Source organism: Notothenia rossii (genome assembly GCF_949606895.1).
Source record: "Notothenia rossii genome assembly, chromosome: 4".
In the NCBI taxonomy this organism is placed as follows: Eukaryota; Metazoa; Chordata; class Actinopteri; order Perciformes; family Nototheniidae; genus Notothenia; species Notothenia rossii.
Window position 1 is genome coordinate 25,214,638 of NC_136902.1, and position 18,914 is coordinate 25,233,551.

Below are 18,914 nucleotides of genomic sequence, written 5' to 3' on the forward strand. Positions count from 1 at the left end.
TTTAATTAATCCAATCAAAATCTTTAGTTCTGACATGCTGAATACTACTACAACACTAACACTTTCAGTGAAGAGTGGTTTTCACTTGAATTGACATGGATTTATTTTGAGAAAGCTGAGTGTACAGTGGGGCAAAAAAGTATTTAGTCAGCCACCAATTGTGCAAGTTCTCCCACTTAAAAAGATGAGAGAGGCCTGTAATTTTCATCCTAGGTATACCTCAACTATGAGAGACAAAATGAGAAAAAAAATCCAGAAAATCACATTGTCTGATTTTTAAAGAATTTATTTGCAAATTATGGTGGAAAATAAGTATTTGGTCACCTACAAACAAACAAGATTTCTGATTCTCACAGACCTGTAACTTCTTCTTTAAGAGCCTCCTCTGTCCTCCACTTGTTAACTGTATTAATGGCACCTGTTTGAACTCGTTATCAGTATAAAAGACACCTGTCCACAACCTCAAACAGTCACACTCCAAACTCCACTATGGCCAAGACCAAAGAGCTGTCAAAGGACAACAGAAACAAAAGTGTAGACCTGCACCAGGCTGGGAAGACTGAATCTGCAATAGGTAAGCAGCTTGGTGTGAAGAAATCAACCGTGGGAGCAATTATTAGAAAATCTCCCTCGATCTGGGGCTCCACGCAAGATCTCACCCCGTGGGGTCAAAATGATCACAAGAACGGTGAGCAAAAATCCCAAAACCACACGGGGGGACCTAGTCAATGACCTGCAGAGAGCTGGGACCAAAGTAACAAAGGCTACCATCAGTAACACACTACGCTGCCAGGGACTCAAATCCTGCAGTGCCAGACGTGTCCCCCTGCCTAAGCCACTACATGTCCAGGCCCGTCTGAAGTTTGCTAGAGAGCATTTAGATGATCCAGAAGAGGATTGGGAGAATGTCATATGGTCAGATGAAACCAAAATAGAACTTTTTGGTAAAAACTCAACTAGACGTGTTTGGGGGAGAAAGAATGCTGAGTTGCATCCAAAGAACACCATACCTACTGTGAAACATGGGGGTGGAAACATCATGCTTTGGGGCTGTTTTTCTGCAAAGGGACCAGGACGACTGATCCGTGTAAAGGAAAGAATGAATGGGGCCATGTATCGTGAGATTTTGAGTGACAACCTCCTTCCATCAGCAAGGGCATTGAAGATGAAACGTGGCTGGGTCTTTCAGCATGACAATGATCCCAAACACACCGCCCAGGCAACGAAGGAGTGGCTTCATAAGAAGCATTTCAAGGTCCTGGAGTGGCCTAGCCAGTCTCCAAATCTCAACCCCATAGAAAATCTTTGGAGGGAGTTGAAAGTCTGTGTTGCCCAGCGACAGCCCCAAAACATCACTGCTCTAGAGGAGATCTGCATGGAGGAATGGACCAAAATACCAGCAACAGTGTGTGAAAACCTTGTGAAGACTTACAGAAAACGTTTGAACTCTGTCATTGCCAACAAAGGGTATATAACAAAGTATTGAGATGAACTTTTGTTATTGACCAAATACTTATTTGCCACTATAATTTGCAAATAAAGTCTTTAAAAATCAGACAATGTGATTTTCTGGATTTTTTTTTCTCATTTTGTCTCTCATAGTTGAGGTATACCTAGGATGAAAATTACAGGCCTCTCTCATCTTTTTAAGTGGGAGAACTTGCACAATTGGTGGCTGACTCAATACTTTTTTGCCCCACTGTATATAGCTATATGGCTCCACCTACAGGTGATCACAAGAACAACAAAGACTACATGCTGCTGGGAAATGAAGGCGATTCCTAGCAAAGATATTTTAATTGGTAACAGTCATTACCACATTATTTCACAGTTGACTCAATTGCTCCGAGTTTGCTTCCTCTGCCTTTTAACTATGTATCTATTGATCCTTAAGGCTCAATCACACCTAATTTACCACCTCACCATACAAACTATTTAGAGGAACAACCTCATTAAAGCCCACGCCATTACATACAACTTTCAATATACTTTCAGTGAAATTATGTCCTTGGGAGTTTAAACGTGTGTTATACCGGTGCTAACCGCGTTGAGGTCATTACATATCATACGACATGCGACATAAAGGACTGCACCTCTGCAGCGGGACCACATGCAGGCTAAATAACCGGAAAACACACCCCTTCATTTAACATTAACTAGCCAAAACAGGACATGGTTGAATACCGGCAGAACACAGTAGTAATGTAACAGGACACGACGAGGATTATCTGGTTATCAGTCGGGAAGAAAGGACACTGGTAGCCGCGCTGTTTTCGTCATTTGTCGTTCAACACTGCACGGTGTTAGCATGGGAATGCGGCTTGCACATGTGGTAATGTGTCGTATCAAACGTCCTACCTGCATAATTGAAGAGAGGATGCTACCTGCACTACCGACATGCTGGTGGCGATGAAGATGATGATGGTGAGCTCTTTGTTGGTCTCGTGTTGCTGCGGGATCCTGTGAGAAGTGAAGGGGATTCAGACTCCTCCGATCCACCGGTGTCTGCTGGCTTTGACAAATGACTCATCCGGGGGAGAAGCACTTGGACTTCACAGAAACGCAAAGAGCGTGTGTGTGGCTAAAATTCTTTGCAAATAATGTTTATTCAAAGACAACCACTAAGCATATGTATTGGCCTGTGCTTTCCAAAGAGCTAATGGGTAAGACGGGATTGTGAAACGGAAATAGACACCATCACCATGTCGATACCTACAACCATCCAAGGAGGGCAGCAGACACCGCACACACTGTATTACAATAAAGGCAGGGGCAGTGTCTCGTGACCGCAACATCCATCCCGAGGTCACACCGACTAACGGTTTTTATTATGTTCAGTCTGCTTCACAGATGTTCCTCACGGGCTTTTGTTCATTAAACAGAGAGAGGATCTATATAAGAACAAATGCTTAGCATGGCCCTTCGCTAAGGTCTAGTTTAAAGTCTGGACATGCTTTAGTTTCCATGATCCTATTGTTGGAAGGAGACTCACAAAATGTTTTCTGTTGCTTTTCAATATTAGCACACATTAGTTCGTGTGTGCGTTTTGCTGTTTTGTTTTTGGTGTGAATTAGGTGCCTGTATCCTTGTGTTTGAAATGTGCCAACTAAATAATACTTTCCATATAAGGACATCACTTTATGGCTGTGCGTAAAGATTCCATACTTAAAACTAATATTCTGCAAAATTCTGGCAAATGAGCATAAAGTGTGAAGAAAACCCAACACAATATATTACAACTACATTGTAGTTTTATTTTTTCTTTAAACAACATATATACAACATTTGCTTTAAATAGCAAAAATAAAACAAATCCCAACAGAGATACTTAGATTGACATAATATATGTCTACAGGGTTCATCTGCACAGACTCAGTACTCTGAAGTCTTTCGTGCAAATTCTTACAGACTGACCCTTTGGGTCTTACAGGGCTGTTTTAATGGCCCTAAATCACTTAGTCCGCGAAGTGGACTAAATATTTACCGTATACATACATGCAGATTAAAAAAAATACGACTGTCTAAACTTGTCAACTTATACAGGACAAAAGACTCGCGCTAAACGTAAGTATATAATACTCAACCGATTCGATTAAACGATGAATTCTGGATTTTCATCAACGGAAGCGAGGCGGTGAATCACTGTGCATATTTACAAGTGATACTTTCTTGACATGCTGCCTACATATGAAACACTTTACAGTCTTTTCACAGGCTTTAGGGAGACCCCGCCATCAGAAATCTACCAAGGTCTCCACATGGAAGCAATGACTGCCTGTGGGCCGGGCTGCGCGCGGCTGGGAGCCACTGCGCTGCTGCTGCTGCCGCGGGACTGGCTCTCCAATCTGCTGAAGTTGGATTTGAGGCTCAGGAGTTTCTGCTGCATCTGAGGGAGAGTCCTGGAGCTCTGAGCGCAGCAGTTCAGGCAGGTTGGGGTGACTGTGGCGGAGGAGGACTTCCGAACGAATTCGTTCACCCGCTGACACGCGTCTTGATCCAGGCTTGTTTTGGGAAGCATAGTGGAGACGCGCTGGAGGCAGGCTTTGAAGCCTTCTCTGTAACTGTCTGCAATATCTGAAAAGACAATGAAATGTTAGTTTCTTTGTTCGAAAATGCCAAGGGTTCAGTATAAACAAATATCAAATTAAAGCGTTAAACAAGCAGAACCATAACTTACTTTTCGTGCTAACAGGGGGAATTTCGCTGAGGAATCTCACAGTCATTTCCAGTATGTCAGCTTTCTCAAGCTTGGAGTGGCGAGTCTTCTGGAGAGAAAAAAAAAAGCAAATGTTAAACATATGAGCATAAACGTTGCCTTGACATAAGCATGTGTGGAATGTGTTTCTTTTTTTTAAAGACGTATTGAAATAAATATAATAACTTACATCTCTGCCAGTGAGGGGAATGATGAGGTTTTTCAAATGGTTCAGGCTGTCGTTGATACGAGCGCGCCTTCTTTTTTCCATCAAAGGTTTCATTGTCTGGGAAGAAAACACAACACAATTAGAATCCATTCATCAAAATTAGGGTAAAACATCAGAAATGTGTTTTAAGATATTGAAGCAAATTGTAGGGACTTCGCTTACCTTTCTGAGCTCGAGAGCCTCTTTTCTTTTGGCCACAGTGAGCCTTGGAGAAAAAGATGGGAGAGTTTCGCAAATCATGTTTGGAGACATTTTCAGTTTCGTCTTTGTGCCAGAGAAGTGTCGGAAGCAGAAGTTGGAGAAGATGTGTCTCTAACGGTCGAGGGCTGCAGTATATATAGAGGGCCGTGGCGTCGGTTTACGTGCATCATGGGTACGCCCCCAAGCTATTTTCTGTCCGTGTGTTCGATGGAAACACCACAAAACTACCAAATGTATCATGATAACCATCTGTTTGCTACCCTAATCCACGCATAACAACTGCACTGCGTGTCTGCTTTATGATCCATAGACAAAATAAAACAAAATCTGCGTCCACAAGCTAAAGAAATGTGTGCGTAAAGATGCTCATGTTTGGACGCACCGAATGCTCATTCACAAAACACCAATCCTGCAAACTTTACATTTTATGTCATATTATTTAGTACACATATTTTTTTATAATTTCACAAATAATTGACGGATAGGTTGTAAAACACGGATAAATATATAGCATTTTGTATAAATATAGTGCGTAATTACGCAGTGCTCATACGTTATTGGTAGCCAAATATAACTTATATAGAATTCATTTATTTTGAGATCAAACAACGTAACACACGAAGCTTCATTACAAATTACATTATTATCCTCAGAACAATAATCTCACAGTTTGAATCCTTGAGTGTGTCTGCCTGCTAAATTAGACACGTTTGTGTAACAAGCTGAGGTTCTATTGTATTTTATTGAGTGTAATTTGCCGAAGTTTAAGAATATATCCTTAACATAAAATATACTTAAAAACAAACAACAGATATGCCCACTTTAAACAACAGGGTGCAATACATATTTTATTGGCATAGGGGGCATGCTTGCGTGTATGAAAAAGTGTCCATAGAAACAGACTCTTATTCCAATCTCATACCCAAGCCACGCTACTTTAAAACAACATCTGCTCTTTGATTTTGACAACAATAGTTTTGCATATGACGTTTTTCATGCATTTTCTGCCCGGGGGGAGTCTCTACCTGTAGTGTGTTTCCCGCTGCTGCCGACGCCTCATGTAGAGCGGTGGGGGCTGAAAACAGAGGGTGGGTTGCGAGATAGCGTGCACCTCAATCACAATAGCCACCGTGAAATATAAAACGAGCTTTCTATGGGGTTTTAACCTTTAACTCTTAAATATGTTAAGCATTACACTGTTTCCGTGTTGATGTGGTTTATTTAATAACCAACCATCCTGCATGGCGAAGTATGATTCAAACTTTATATTACAACTCTGAGATTTTCTGATTTTAAATAAAAAAACTGGAGAGACATGACAGCCCATCAAATGCCAGTGCACTCAGGGGAACCACGCGCGCCGCACGCGCCACGGAGACCAGATGGCTGTCTGTTACCGAGCCTTCAACTCCATCCCCAACCCCACCCCCCATACACTCCTCCTGCAGCACACCAGCATCATAACCAGCCTGCATCCATATCTCAGCCACACACACACACACACACACACACACACACACACACACACACACACACACACACACACACACACACACACACACACACACACACACACACACACACACACACACACACACGCTTTTTTTCAACTTTACACGCACGACACATGATCTCCACGCGGTTTTGGCGTGGAGGCCCCACCTGCATGTTTCTGATGGGTCCATGTTGTTGTCCAACTGAAATAAAGCACTCTCGCCCCCCTGTTTGGAAACTCTGTTGCAATTGTCTCCCTCGGCTTGACTCATGGATATTTTAGCGTCCAAGCTTTCTTGCAATGCGTGTTTATCAATAGGATATGGTGATGATGAGACACAAAGCTCAATCTGTTGGTGGAAATAGAGATGCTGCTCTGGAAATGCAGATTGTACGACTCCGAGGACAAGGTTCTTTTTGGAAGAGTTTTACATTAAATATAAAATAGTTTACACTGGACTGCAAACATTGCATTGAAAATCTATAAGAACATTAAGCTTTAATCTGACATGAAACCTCGCGAAATAGAAGCAGAATTACAAAATTACAATTACCAAAGAGTTAAATAAATTCAAGAATGTAAAGCAAAACTCCGCAAAGAGGCTTGGATTTCACATAGAGACTTGTTACAAATCAGTCAATGTATATTATTGTATACTAATAAATATATGTTTATTCGTATGCTGTCCATTGTTCTCCGCCCTGCATTAGATGGAGCTTGATATGTTTTCCCTTTTAAAAGAGCAGTAGGATATAATGAATGTTTGAAACCATGAACATGGAGTTGTTGGCGGATATTCAGTATCATTTAGGATATGTTTGCGACATGAAATTACAATTTAAAAAAGTCTACAAAGTCGAAATGTGAAGGTTATCATCGTGTAGACAATATTTCGTTTTTCTGCTTCAACAAAGCCAAGCGTTGTCCCGAGGCACACTTTCTGCACGCGTCCCTGACGGCCCAGTGGGATGGACGGATTGTAAGAGGGAGAGGAGGGGGTTGTTGTGGGGAGGTACACTTCTCCTCGGTTTTTCTCTTACGGTTAGAGTCCTCTTTTGTCTTTGCAGGCAAATTCGGCGTCGGTAACCCATCTGTGCAGGCCGGATAACAGGGAGCCTTTGTCTGAAAATGTTCCGACACTTCATGGGAATCACATGTGGGTTGTGGGATGGGGGAGCAACAACAAGACTCCACCTGACTTTTGCTTAAGCGTGGTGTAAACTGAGAGAAAACGGCCAGCTTCGAGGTTGTTCTCATGAGTCTCAAACAATTGGCGACGACTTATCCAACTATAACAAATACACGTTTTCTTATATGTTATGATTATGAAAGCAACTCGAGCACGACGTGAATACGTCAAGACAATCAGGGCTGCACTTGTAGGAGTATTACATTAATAAAATATACTTATTTAAGAAACGTTAATGAGGCCACGTGTTTTTCAAGTGAATATCCTTTGGTCTTCCCTTTATTTGACTGTTTTGCAAGAGAAGTCAAAGTTATCCTTCATGATAGGCCACCTGAAATCTTAACGGATTATATCCATTTTAACAATCTTGATTTTAATTATCATGAGGAAGACTCTCTGTCGCTCTTATCTACTCTTAAAACATATTCTTATTCTGTATTCTGTTATTTTAGTGGTTTTATCAAAACGAATATTTAAATGTATCAGAAAACTGTATAGAAATAGATTGCTGAACAAATTACTGTTCTTCTAGAAACAAACTGCTGTTCTATTGTCAGCGTCAGTCTGTGACTGCAGAGCATTGCACTGGTCGTCAATCCTCGTATCTGTAAGATCAATAAATACCGTTTCTTAAATAGAGTAAAGAGTTTGCAAATACACATTTTTACAACTTCACCAACCGAGCAATGGGGACTTTATATACATTTAAATGGGAACTCATTCTCTTCAGTGTGCTGTAGCCTAAAGTTACCCGTCATATCGAAAATCTTTACCAATTAAAGGACTGCAAAGATTAAGCCTTGCATCTACATTGTGAGAATACAAATAAAAATGTATAAATTAAGGTAAAGTTATATCACATTTATTCTTGACTTTGTTCCTTCTTGAATCTTCAAATCAGAATGTTTTAAAAACCTCCTCCTTATTAATACACCATGCATACCATAAACAATAAAAAATTTCATAAACTAAATAAAGTAGAAATAATTATATAAATGAATAATTCATTTAAAATGTATTTAAATGTTCTATATATTGATTGAACCGTAATTGTTTGTGTGGCGATTAACCAAACTCATCAAAGAGCTTGTTTGTTTGTGAGCATGATGTAGAAATATAATTGGTTTACACTTTTCAAATATTTTTACCACAGAAGATCCAAGTAGGATCAAATGTAGTTAATAATTGACTTTTGTGGCATGACCTAAGTGTGCATGCATTATTTGTTTGCTTCCACGTCTTGCTCCTACAGACCATAAACAGACTCATAAAAACAAGAATGGTCAAAATGAAAGCAGCAGTGGCAAACTGTCCTTTTTTTGAACAAGCTTCAAAAACACTGATCCTACAATTTCCATAATGCACGTCCATAGCAGTGATTCAATTCCTGCCTCCTAAATACATGCATCCTTTAAACCAACACCTCCAGCGTTAATACATGCTGGATTTTCAGAAAACCTGGAAGTGTCACGCCAAGCCAAAGATAATTCTTTCATCATCAGGAAGGTTTTTTTTTCATATTTTGGAAAAGGTCCCTTCTGAGCCACATAATATATTAGACAATGGTGTATACTTGATGTGCACATTTAGCTCACTCAGTTTAACTTTGCATAATTTAAATCTATCACCAGATATAAACATGTTTCCTGCAAAACGGGGTATGTTTCCTTTGGTCCAGTGCCAACATTTTCAGTGTATAGTAACTGCAGCATGGTAAAGTCTAGATAGAGATGGTGGTAATAGCAGGTCTGTCTCTTGCACAAAGCTCAGACACATGCCCAACCCCCACCGTGACCTCAGTTTGGACAATCACAATGGAACAATGTGGGTCTCATGTTTGAGGGGTTACTGTATAATGGGACAGTTTCACTTTCCTCCAATTTAAGGCAAACATTTCTTTAATGTCTCTCCTTATACCATAAGCTCAATAAAAAAAAAACATTTTAACTTAGTCATCTGCAAAGTATGACATGTTACATTTATTATAACACAAGTGGTGTAAATAATAAAACAGTAAAAACAAAAAATGAAAGGAATTGAGCAGAGTAAGCATTACGTTTGAAAATAAGTCAAGCTTTTTTTATGAGTAAAGAAAACACTTTTCTCTGCCATTTCTGTTTGATGGAGATGCAAATACAATCTCCAAGATGACTTAACCTTGATGCCTGAACAAATGTTTTTGTTTTGTGTGTTGTTTGTATATGTCCTCCACTGATAGACTCTGATCTGCATCATTGAAATAATGGCACCTCAGTGTTGCAGTCTCCAAGTTCACCACTTTGCTAGGGTTTTGGACTGTCTCCCTACTCCAGGATGCTTCCAACTACAGTGCTTAGGAAAGCTGTAGTGAGTTATACTTTATCCGAGGTGCTGGTGTTAACATTTACCTGGACAATAAGCCACACATAAGCGAGATGTTTGCCAAACTTTGTCTCATGCTGAGAAAGAGCAAACCCTGTGTCTGTAAGCCGTCTGAATAGACTAAAAATAAATCAGCAGAGCAATAAAATAATTTACAGGAAGCTATATTGCAGGTAGATTTGTGAATATATTGTGACTGTATTCTCATTAAATTACACGTTTTGAATAAATATAATGTATTTATTCAAAAATTCTCTTTATGTATGTTGACCATAAAATGTTCCTTCAAGTCTGACACCCAACACTTTGGCCTCTTAAGTCTACTCAATGGCTACCCCTTGTAGCTTTGAGCTGGCCTCGAGCCAACTCTCAGACTGAGTTGTTCAATTTAAGCTTGAATTGAGAGACCAATTCGGAAACCAACATTTGCTCTTCTTGAAGCATTTTGTTTAACTAAATTCTGCTGCTACATACATTCTTCAGCCTAAACAACATTGCACAGATTGTTTTTCCAAAAAATACCGAATCCTTTCTCACGTGGAGGTCCAAGCTGCCCTGTGGAACTCCGCATTGGTCTGTATTGTAATGTCTGACAGCACACCACACAAATAAATTCATTCTAATTATTGCTTTAGTTTTAAATACAGTTTTCCAATTTACAAATAAATGATCAGTCTATAATTGTAATGCTTATTTTAACAGTGAGAATTAAAATATCCAAAAGAAAATCCAGAAAATGACATTTTATAAAAGATAAACATTTATTAGCATTTAACTGTGGGAAATAAGTATTTGATCCCCTTGCAAAACATGTCTTAGAACTTGGTGGAGAAACCCTTGTTGGACGCACAGAGGTCAGACGCTTCTTGTAGTTGGTCTCCAGGTTTGTGTACATCTCAGAAAGGATTTTGGTCCACTCCTCTCTGAAGATCCTCTCCAAATCCTTAAGGTTTTGAGGCTGATGCTTGGCATCTCGAAACTTCAGCTCCCAGATTGTATATGGGATTAAGGTCCGCAGGCTGGTTAGGCCACTCCCTCACCTAAATGTGCTTCTTCTTTATCCACTCCTGTGTTGCCTTGGCCGTATGTTCAGGGTCATTGTTGTCCTGGAAAACCCATCCATGACCCATTTTCAGTGTTCTAGCTGAGGGAAAGAGGCTATCAGCCAAAATCTTACGGTACATGGCCCCGTACATCCTCTCTTCGATGAAGTTGTCCTGTCCCCTTAGCAGAGAAACACCCCCAAAGCATAATGTTTCCACCTCCATGCTTGACGGTGGGGATGGTGTTCTTGGGGTTATAGTCAGCATTTCTCTTCCTCCAAACACGTGTCAAGTTGATGACAAAGATCTACATTTTGGTTTCATCCCCTAGCAGCTTCTCTCAAGCCTTCTCTGAATCATTCAGATCGTCATTGACAAACTTCAGGCGGACCTGTACATGTGCCTTCTTGAGGAGGGGGACTTTGAGGCTGCTGCAGGATTTGATCCATTGTGGTGTAGTCTGTTACCAATAGTTTTCTTGGTGAATGTGGTCCCAGCTGCCTTGAGATCATTAACAAGTTCCTCCCGTGTAGTTCTAGGCTGATCCCTCAACTTTCTCATGATCATCGATACTCCATGGGGCGAGATCTTGTATGGAGCCCCAGACTGAGGGCGATTGATGCTCATTTTCTTTTTCTTCCATTTCCGAATAATCGCTCCAACAGTTGTCTCCTTCTCACCAAGCTGCTTTCTGATGGTCTTGTAGCCAATCCCAGCCTTGTGCAGGTCTATACAATCTTGTCCCTGAGGTCCTTAGACAGCTCTTTAGTCTTGCCCATGCTGGAGAGGTTGGAATCTGATTGATTGATTCTGTGGACAGGTGTCTTTTGTAGGCAACAAAATTCATATTAGGATTACTTTCCCAAAGGAAATGGATTTATGTGACCAGTCTGTTGGAGCCCGAATTCTTGTTGGTTGCAAGGGGATCAAATAGTTATTTCCCACAGTTGAATGCAAATACATTTTTATCTTTTACATAATGTCAATTTCTGGATTTTCTTTTTGATATTCTTACCCTTACTGTTAAAATAAACCTACCATTAGAATTAAACTGTTCATTTCTTTTTAAGTGGGCAAACTTACAAAATCTGCAAGGGATCAAATACTTATTTCCTCCACAATTTGCATGTTGGAAATCAGGGTTGATACTGTTTGAAATACAGGTAGGCTACATCTCAATAAATTAGAATATCATGGAAAAGTTAATTCATTTCAGTATTTCTATTTAAAAAGTGAAACTCATACACATTCAGTTTCTCCGAAAAGAATATTACATAAGACCAATAAAAAAGGATTTTAAATACAGAAATGTTCATGTTTCTGCTCTCAGTATTTGGTTGGGCCTCCTTTTGCATGAATTACTGCATCCATGCGGCGGGGCATGGAGGTGGTCAGCCTGTGGCACAGCTGAGGTTTGATGGAAGCCCAGTTGGCCTCAATAGCGGCCTTCCTGTCGTCTGCGTTGTTGGGTCTTGTGTCTCTCATCTTCCTCTTGACAATACCCCATAGCTTGTATGGGGTTCAGGTCAGGCGAGTTTGCTGGCCAATGAAGCACAGTGGTCCATGGTCATTCACCCAGCCAAGTCCTGCTGGAAAATGACACAGATGCCTACTACAAATACACCCTCCAAGATTAATTAACCTTGCTGCCTGAACAAACTTTGTGTTTTATATGTTAGGGTCAACTTGCGTCGTTACACAGACTCATCCACTGATACACTCTGATCTGCATCGTTGAAATAGTGTCACCTCAGAGTGGCTTGACACGAGGAATGCGACACTTGTAGCCCATGTCCTGGATACATCTGTGTATGGTGGCTCTTGATGCACTGACTCCAGCCTCAGTCCACTCTTTGAGAAGCTCCCCCAGATTTTTGAATGGCATTTGCTAGACAATCCTCTCAAGTCTGCGGCCATCTCTATTGCTTGTGCACCTTTTCCTACCACACTTTTTCCTTCCACTCATATTTCTATAAATATGCTTGGATACAACTCTGTGGACATCCAGATTCTTTAGCAATGACCTTTTGAGGCTGTGTCAACGACTGTCTTCTGGAAAACGGTCAGGTCAGCAGTCTTCCCCATCATTGTGAAGCATACTGAACCAGATTGAGAGACCATTTGAAGGCTCAGGAAACCTTTGCAAGTGTTTTGAGTTAATTTGCTGATTGTGAGTGTGACACTGTGAGTCTACAATATTGAACTTTTTTCAATATTCAGATTTTCTGAGATATTGGATTTTGTATTAGCTGTAGGCTGAAATCATCAAGATTAAAATAAATAAACAGTTGAAATAATTCACTTTATGTAAAATTAGTCTATATAATATATGAGTTTTACTTTTTAAATAGAATTGCTGAAATCAATCAACTTTTCCACGATATTCTAGTTTATTGAGATGTACCTTTAAGTATTGCTAAATATTTTTCAAATACAATCCACTCCATACGTTTGCTCAAAACAGGCAGCACTAATGGCCATGATTCCCTGCTATTTTGTGGTATGAGTAAGCTTTGCTATTTTACAGTTTTTTCAGTAATTTCCTTAGATACATTTGAATGTATGCTTTAAAGCACCGCGCTTTAGCGTGTTCTATGCATTATCAATGACCATTTCCAATAGAATATCATAAGTCTTATATACATTTCCTACCTCATGTGAGCCACTAGTTTTGTCAGTTCACCACAGTTCAGTCTGACAGTCAACCTGAAAAGACATAAAATGAACAAATGCTTGAAGAGGTTCTTCCTGAAACGGACAAAACAAAATACATTTATAATAGATAACTGACCAAATATTTTGTATTAGTCCGTAGCTCTAAATCTGATCAAAACCCATGTATCGCAATGTCACTTGACGAGGATAAGGAGTTTCAGCAATACTTGTTTGAGACAATGAAAAGGAAGTTGTTAAATGTAGATTTTAAAATCACCTGCTTGGTCAAATGACTCTTGAGACAACCAGCACGAATACGATTTAACCCAGCTCCAGCAAGTTCTTTCTATCACGCAGCACTGAAAAGCATTTTTGCCTCTGGCTTGTATTATTAACTGTTGCCACTGAATCGCAAACTTCGTCTTTTAACGCTAATGATATATCATTATACCTATCCAGTCAAGACAAATCTATCTCGACTTTGACATTATGCACTGAGATAATATGGTACATTTTCCAGTGTCACGCTTCTTAACACCAGCGCTCATGTTAAACATCCTGGTAATATGTCTCAGTGCTGCCCTAACCACATCACATACTTTGGACAAAAAATGTCTGCCTTATACAACCATTACTAAAAAAGGGGATTTTAAGCGCTGGATGGAATAACATTTGTCTTGTGAAATAACTGCATCAAAATTAAAACATTGCCAAAATTATAATGTTGAGTTTTTCCTACTGGGTATCACAAATCAGAGCAGTATGGACATGGCAAGCAGTGCAAGCACACTCACTTAAAGCATAATGGAAACAAATTGAACTGCATCACATAAGGTTAAATTGGAATTTACATCCACGCTTTAAATGATGTCCTTATACACAATCTCCAACACTGATCATACAAATTTGGCAACAAGTTAAGGATAAAAGTGTATTAACAACATATGTCCTCTTTTCACATAAATCAATTTGTATCTAATGCCTTCAGAGATGGCCTTGCAAAACTTTGGTTTCCCAAAGTTATCAAAATGTAAGGGATTCTGTTAAAGATGTGGTTCTTTAGACTTTTAAGGGCTCGTAGAGCTCTTCCCTACAGACACAGCACTCACAGGTTAGGCACTTTATCATTTAAAACAAGATGGCCATTGCATTATTAAAATAATTGCCTCTACCTAATTGTGTGCATTCAGCAGTTGTTATCTTAACAACTCAGGGATTGTTCAAATCATATACAGTATAACTGTTAGGAGTCAGAAACCAAATTGGAATAAGTCATTTAGAAGTGAAATGGGAAGCACGATATAGTCCGTTTTTATTCTTTGAACAATAGACATAACATTACTAATAGAATGTATTGTACTCCTGACTGGCTGCAGAAAATAAATCACCAGTAGGCTACTTCCAGTTATAACCAAGAAGCAAAACTGATACGTTTTGGGTCTGCACATGTCTAAAGTACTGTATTTGAACTCTAAACTCTATCGGCTTGATCCCCCAAAAAATAACATTTCTGGCCAAAAAATATTTATTATTTATTTATTTAGATTAAAAAAAAAAATAGGAGAGCCCTAATCACAGCCAACACATGCACAGCCATGCAATGGAAAAAGGATCTGGCATTATGTGATGATGATTATAATAATAATATTCTTGTTCCGTGTTGCATTATTCGGCAAAATGTCAGACACCATATAAATGCATACCTGCATAATGCTTTATTGTATCTTATACAAAGCCATGAGTTTAAAAAGTATATAAAATAATACTGAAACTGCTCATTTTCTTTTGCAACAAAAGTGTTTTTTTTCATAATAGAACTGCACTGAGAAACATCAACTTCAGGTTGTGCAATCATGTGTGTATTCTTGAAGAAACACATGAGAAACAGAAGTAGGATGCCTAGGAAATTATTTAGTAAATGTGGTGAATTCAAGGTATGCACAGAGAATAACCATGTGACAATAGTCAGATCACGAGTTATAAACAAATAATAAAAGTATAAGCCTGCTACAATCACAGGGCTAAAAACAATTACTTAAATAATCGTATGGTAAAAGTCCTCAGGAACACGTTTTTTTTTGGTGTCGTTAAATCTGTCATTGTAATTCAAAACTGCAGTCATCTCAGTGTGTGTCCACTCAAACAACCAGTCGAACTTTTTCCCACCAATTTGGCGGCAACTAGAGGGGCGCCTCTCATGTGCGACAATAGAGCAGCTGCTGAGCCTCAATAGGCTCAGGGTGACCTGCGGCTTTATGCGTTTGCGCGCCTTTTTCATTCCTTTCATATTCTGAGATATCTCTTATTGAGACGTCAGGGTTTAATGATTCAATCAACATCCGCCGATCACCACAACATTAAAAGATCAAACATCACAACCATATTCGAGAAATGTACATTTATTGAAAAGCTTGTGTCAATGGCAAAACATTTGAAGTGTCGCAAAACATCTTTTTTTTCATAACGTCAAAGAAATATACAGTAGGCCTCTATATTCCTATTTAACACATAGTGTTTACAGACTATTCTTTTGCACAGACCAAAATACTTTTAAGTCCATAGTGCAAACCTCAAACAAAATAACCCTTGGGGTTTTACAAAAGTGTTGTCTACAACCCATATCTTTGAAACCCCAAAGAGGATTGCATTATAAAAAGCCCTTGGACTTCCGTTTCTTTAAGATCTGTGCTCGTCTGCTCTCTAGCATTGAACAAAATGATCCAAATGCTGAATTACATTATTGTACAGCATCTTCAACAATTCTTATTTGCTAAGACTTATTATATTGGAATACAAATAGCATAAATAACATCACAAAATAAATAACAAGTAATGAGTGTCCGCCTAATCTACCAAGGTCTCCACATGGCAGCGCTGACTGCCTGTGGGCCGGGCAGTGCGCGGCTGGGAGCCACTGCGCTGCTGCTGCTGCCGCGGGACTGGCTCTCCAGTCTGGAGCTGAAGCTGGATTTGAGGCTCAGGAGTTTCTGTTGCATCTGAGGGAGAGTACTGGAGCTCTGAGCGCAGCAGTTCAGGCAGGTTGGGGTGACTGTGGCGGAGGAGGACTGCTGAACGAATTCGTTCACCCGCTGACACGCGTCTTGATCCAGGCTTGTTTTGGGAAGCATAGTGGAGACGCGCTGGAGGCAGGCTTTGAAACCTTCTCTGTAACTGTCTGCGGAATCTGGAGGGAGAAGAGAGTTGATTAGTGACTTGAACTTCATGTGCAAAATATAATCTAAAAAATGACAGTTCGTGCAAAGCATATCATGGTTCAAGGGAAGATGCGTACCTTTGACAGGAGTGGAAGGAAGGTCTCTGAGGAAGCGGACGGTCATTTCCAAAATATCAGCTTTCTCCAACTTGGAGTAGCGAGCGTTGTCTTTGCCAACCAGAGGAAGGATGAGACTTTTCAAATGACTCAGACTGTCGTTGATACGAGCACGCCTTTTCTTTTCCAACAAGGGCTTGAGAGTCTGGAAGAAATTAGGAAAAATCGTTAATTCAGCTGCACATTTACGAGTCAGATGAGAAAACATTTCCAGTAACAAAACGAACTATACAGTTTCTGTTCTTCTCTTACCTTTCTCAGTTCGTTGGCTTGTTTTCTTTGGGCCACGGTGGACCTGGCAGGGAGGGGCTGGTCGGCCTCGGTAGTGATGCTGGGACTCATTTTTTTGTAGCTTGTTGCTTTGCTTATTGAGGGGAGATAGTTGCTCTTGGATCTGCTGAGCTGAAGTGTGCCTCGGAGCTGCAGAGCCTCCTATTTATGTGGCTCCGGAGCGTCAGAGGGGAGGGACCACAAGCCCTCCTGCTGGGGGTCTGACATGAGGGGGGCGATGCCTTGGGGACCTGTCTGGACCATCTGGTCCCGGTGGGACCCTGCGATCACCGCTGGTATGCGAAGTTTGGTGATGATGTTGCGCTATATTGTGTTCAAAATGTAAAGCTTTAACGTTTTTCCAAGATCCAATTACGTATGCAAGCAATATGACGACGCCGTTTTTCCGATAGAGGTCGTATCGGATAGCTTTTTGTTAAAAGAAATACAGCAAAGAATGTGATTTACTTGTCTGGCATTGTTTTTAAATTGACAATATTTCTGTTTATTAGGTTGTTTTTATAATTTTGTATCGAACATGTAACACATTTGAGCGTCAAATGTGGTTAAAGAACTTTCAAGTTTAATGAGATACATCGTTCTTGTACCAAGTTGAACTGCTATAAATGAACAATTCAAAAGTAATATAATGATAGAGAATAGAGACATATATGTAGTCACTTTATATGCTTATGAATGATTTGCCAACCAGCCACAATAACAACCAGACGAGTGGCTCTGAGGTGACAAGCCTAATCTATTCCTACAATTAATAAACCAGATACCCAAGCCACGCTATGTATGGATTAACATCTGCTTGTGGACCATCAGCAGCTTGTTTCCAATATCAACAATAGTGTCTACCTGGAGCACTGGGGGAGGAGACTGGGTGACGTAAAAACAGACGCAGAGAGATGCGTATGTGTGCGGAATAGGGGTGTAGTTTATCAATACAAAGGAGTAATGCAGTAACGAGCCTGTTTTAACAAAGCATATAAAGGGAGAGGAATAGGCATAATGTTATAGAACAAAACTTTCTTAAAACTATTTAAACATTGTGGGATTATATTTGAACTCAATGAAAATGAATTTTATTTTAGCTATTTCATCATCTTCAAATACTTTTTTATATCTCCTTTGCTGACTATTACAGCAGGCATAGTGCAGTGAGATGCCAGTAGGATTCACGCGTTCGGCACGCGCCACAACTGCGCAACAGATGGGAACCCCTCCCCCTCTCCTGCCTATCTTCCGTCTCTCCACACCACACACACTCCCCTGTTTCCCACTGGTGCACCACTCTGCTGCTGCTCCCATCAGCATCCTCTTTGACCCCCTCATCATGTGTAGCCAGCTACGTTTTTTTTCTTTTTTTCGAGGAGGGGGGATGTAGCAGCAGACAGACACAATGGCCCAGTTATATACCAATACATTAGTACGAATAAAACAGAGTGTGTACCAAAGTACACACTGCGCAACAACATGCTTAAAAGGAAGGCTAACAAGTATGAATTCACAAAAGCATCAAATAAACTATCTAGATTTAAGATATGGCAAAGACCAAATGTACGCACAACATTTACGCACGCAATTGTTTACTGAGGCACTTTCAACCTAAAGGCTTTAGGCTTTAAAAAGCGCGGGAACATACTTGAAGCACTGAAATGTCAATTTAATGTCAGTTTATTTGAGACAGAGATAGTTTTAAATGATCCTATCGTTTTGGTTAAGATGACGCTGCTCTTCGGCTGCAAGCTGTCTTTTTGTAGTTCGGGGGTTTTCATCCCTCTTTTTTCAAACATGAAACAGGCTACGCTGTTTTGCACGCGTCCTTCCCCAAGGGGCCCCAAATAACTGCCATCAAGTCGAGTCTGGGAACTGCCCTTCGAGATAAAACCCAGAAAAAGTGCATGAGAGGCTTCGGTTAGGAAACCTTTTTGTCCTG

The 18,914-nt window shown here is 40.2% G+C and overlaps 3 protein-coding genes across 5 annotated transcripts in view; all 3 read right to left on the reverse strand.

The window, feature by feature from the left end:
• The window catches only part of acot7 (acyl-CoA thioesterase 7), a gene marked incomplete at its 5' end in the record, with an annotated part of 104,453 nt that overhangs the window by 50,897 nt on the left and 34,642 nt on the right, over positions 1-18,914 (reverse strand). For 2 of the 3 annotated variants that reach the window (XM_079675387.1, XM_079675385.1), the window contains one exon: positions 13,366-13,419. In XM_079675387.1, coding sequence (XP_079531513.1) covers positions 13,366-13,370 — 5 coding nt within the window. Of the gene's footprint in view, positions 1-2,358; positions 3,688-13,365; positions 13,420-18,914 lie in introns of those variants that run through there. The other variant, XM_079675386.1, reaches the window with a different exon arrangement.
• On the reverse strand, positions 3,715-4,797 carry LOC307035731 (transcription factor HES-2-like). Its single transcript, XM_079675388.1, has 4 exons — positions 4,587-4,797; positions 4,386-4,481; positions 4,178-4,265; positions 3,715-4,074 (listed from the first exon to the last, which is right to left on the reverse strand). The coding sequence occupies exons 1-4, from the start codon at positions 4,674-4,676 to the stop codon at positions 3,743-3,745; spliced, it is 606 nt and encodes a 201-aa protein (XP_079531514.1). The 5' UTR covers positions 4,677-4,797; the 3' UTR covers positions 3,715-3,742.
• On the reverse strand, positions 16,218-17,056 carry LOC307037617 (transcription factor HES-2-like; the record flags this gene model as incomplete). Its single annotated transcript, XM_079678674.1, has 3 exons — positions 16,952-17,056; positions 16,661-16,844; positions 16,218-16,552 (listed from the first exon to the last, which is right to left on the reverse strand). Exons 1-3 carry the CDS (start codon positions 17,039-17,041, stop codon positions 16,218-16,220), a joined length of 609 nt encoding a protein of 202 aa, XP_079534800.1. The 5' UTR covers positions 17,042-17,056.

What these genes read in the sequence shown, in the direction of transcription:
- LOC307035731 (XM_079675388.1), bottom strand. Translation starts at nt 4,676, where the DNA reads ATGTCTCCAAACATGATTTGCGAAACTCTCCCATCTTTTTCTCCAAGG. An exon ending in TTCCCCTCACTGGCAGAGAT is followed by an intron (nt 4,266 to 4,385) that starts GTAAGTTATTAT and finishes TTTTCTCTCCAG; the next exon opens with AAGACTCGCCACTCCAAGCT. An exon ending in TCCCCCTGTTAGCACGAAAA is followed by an intron (nt 4,075 to 4,177) that starts GTAAGTTATGGT and finishes TTGTCTTTTCAG; the next exon opens with ATATTGCAGACAGTTACAGA.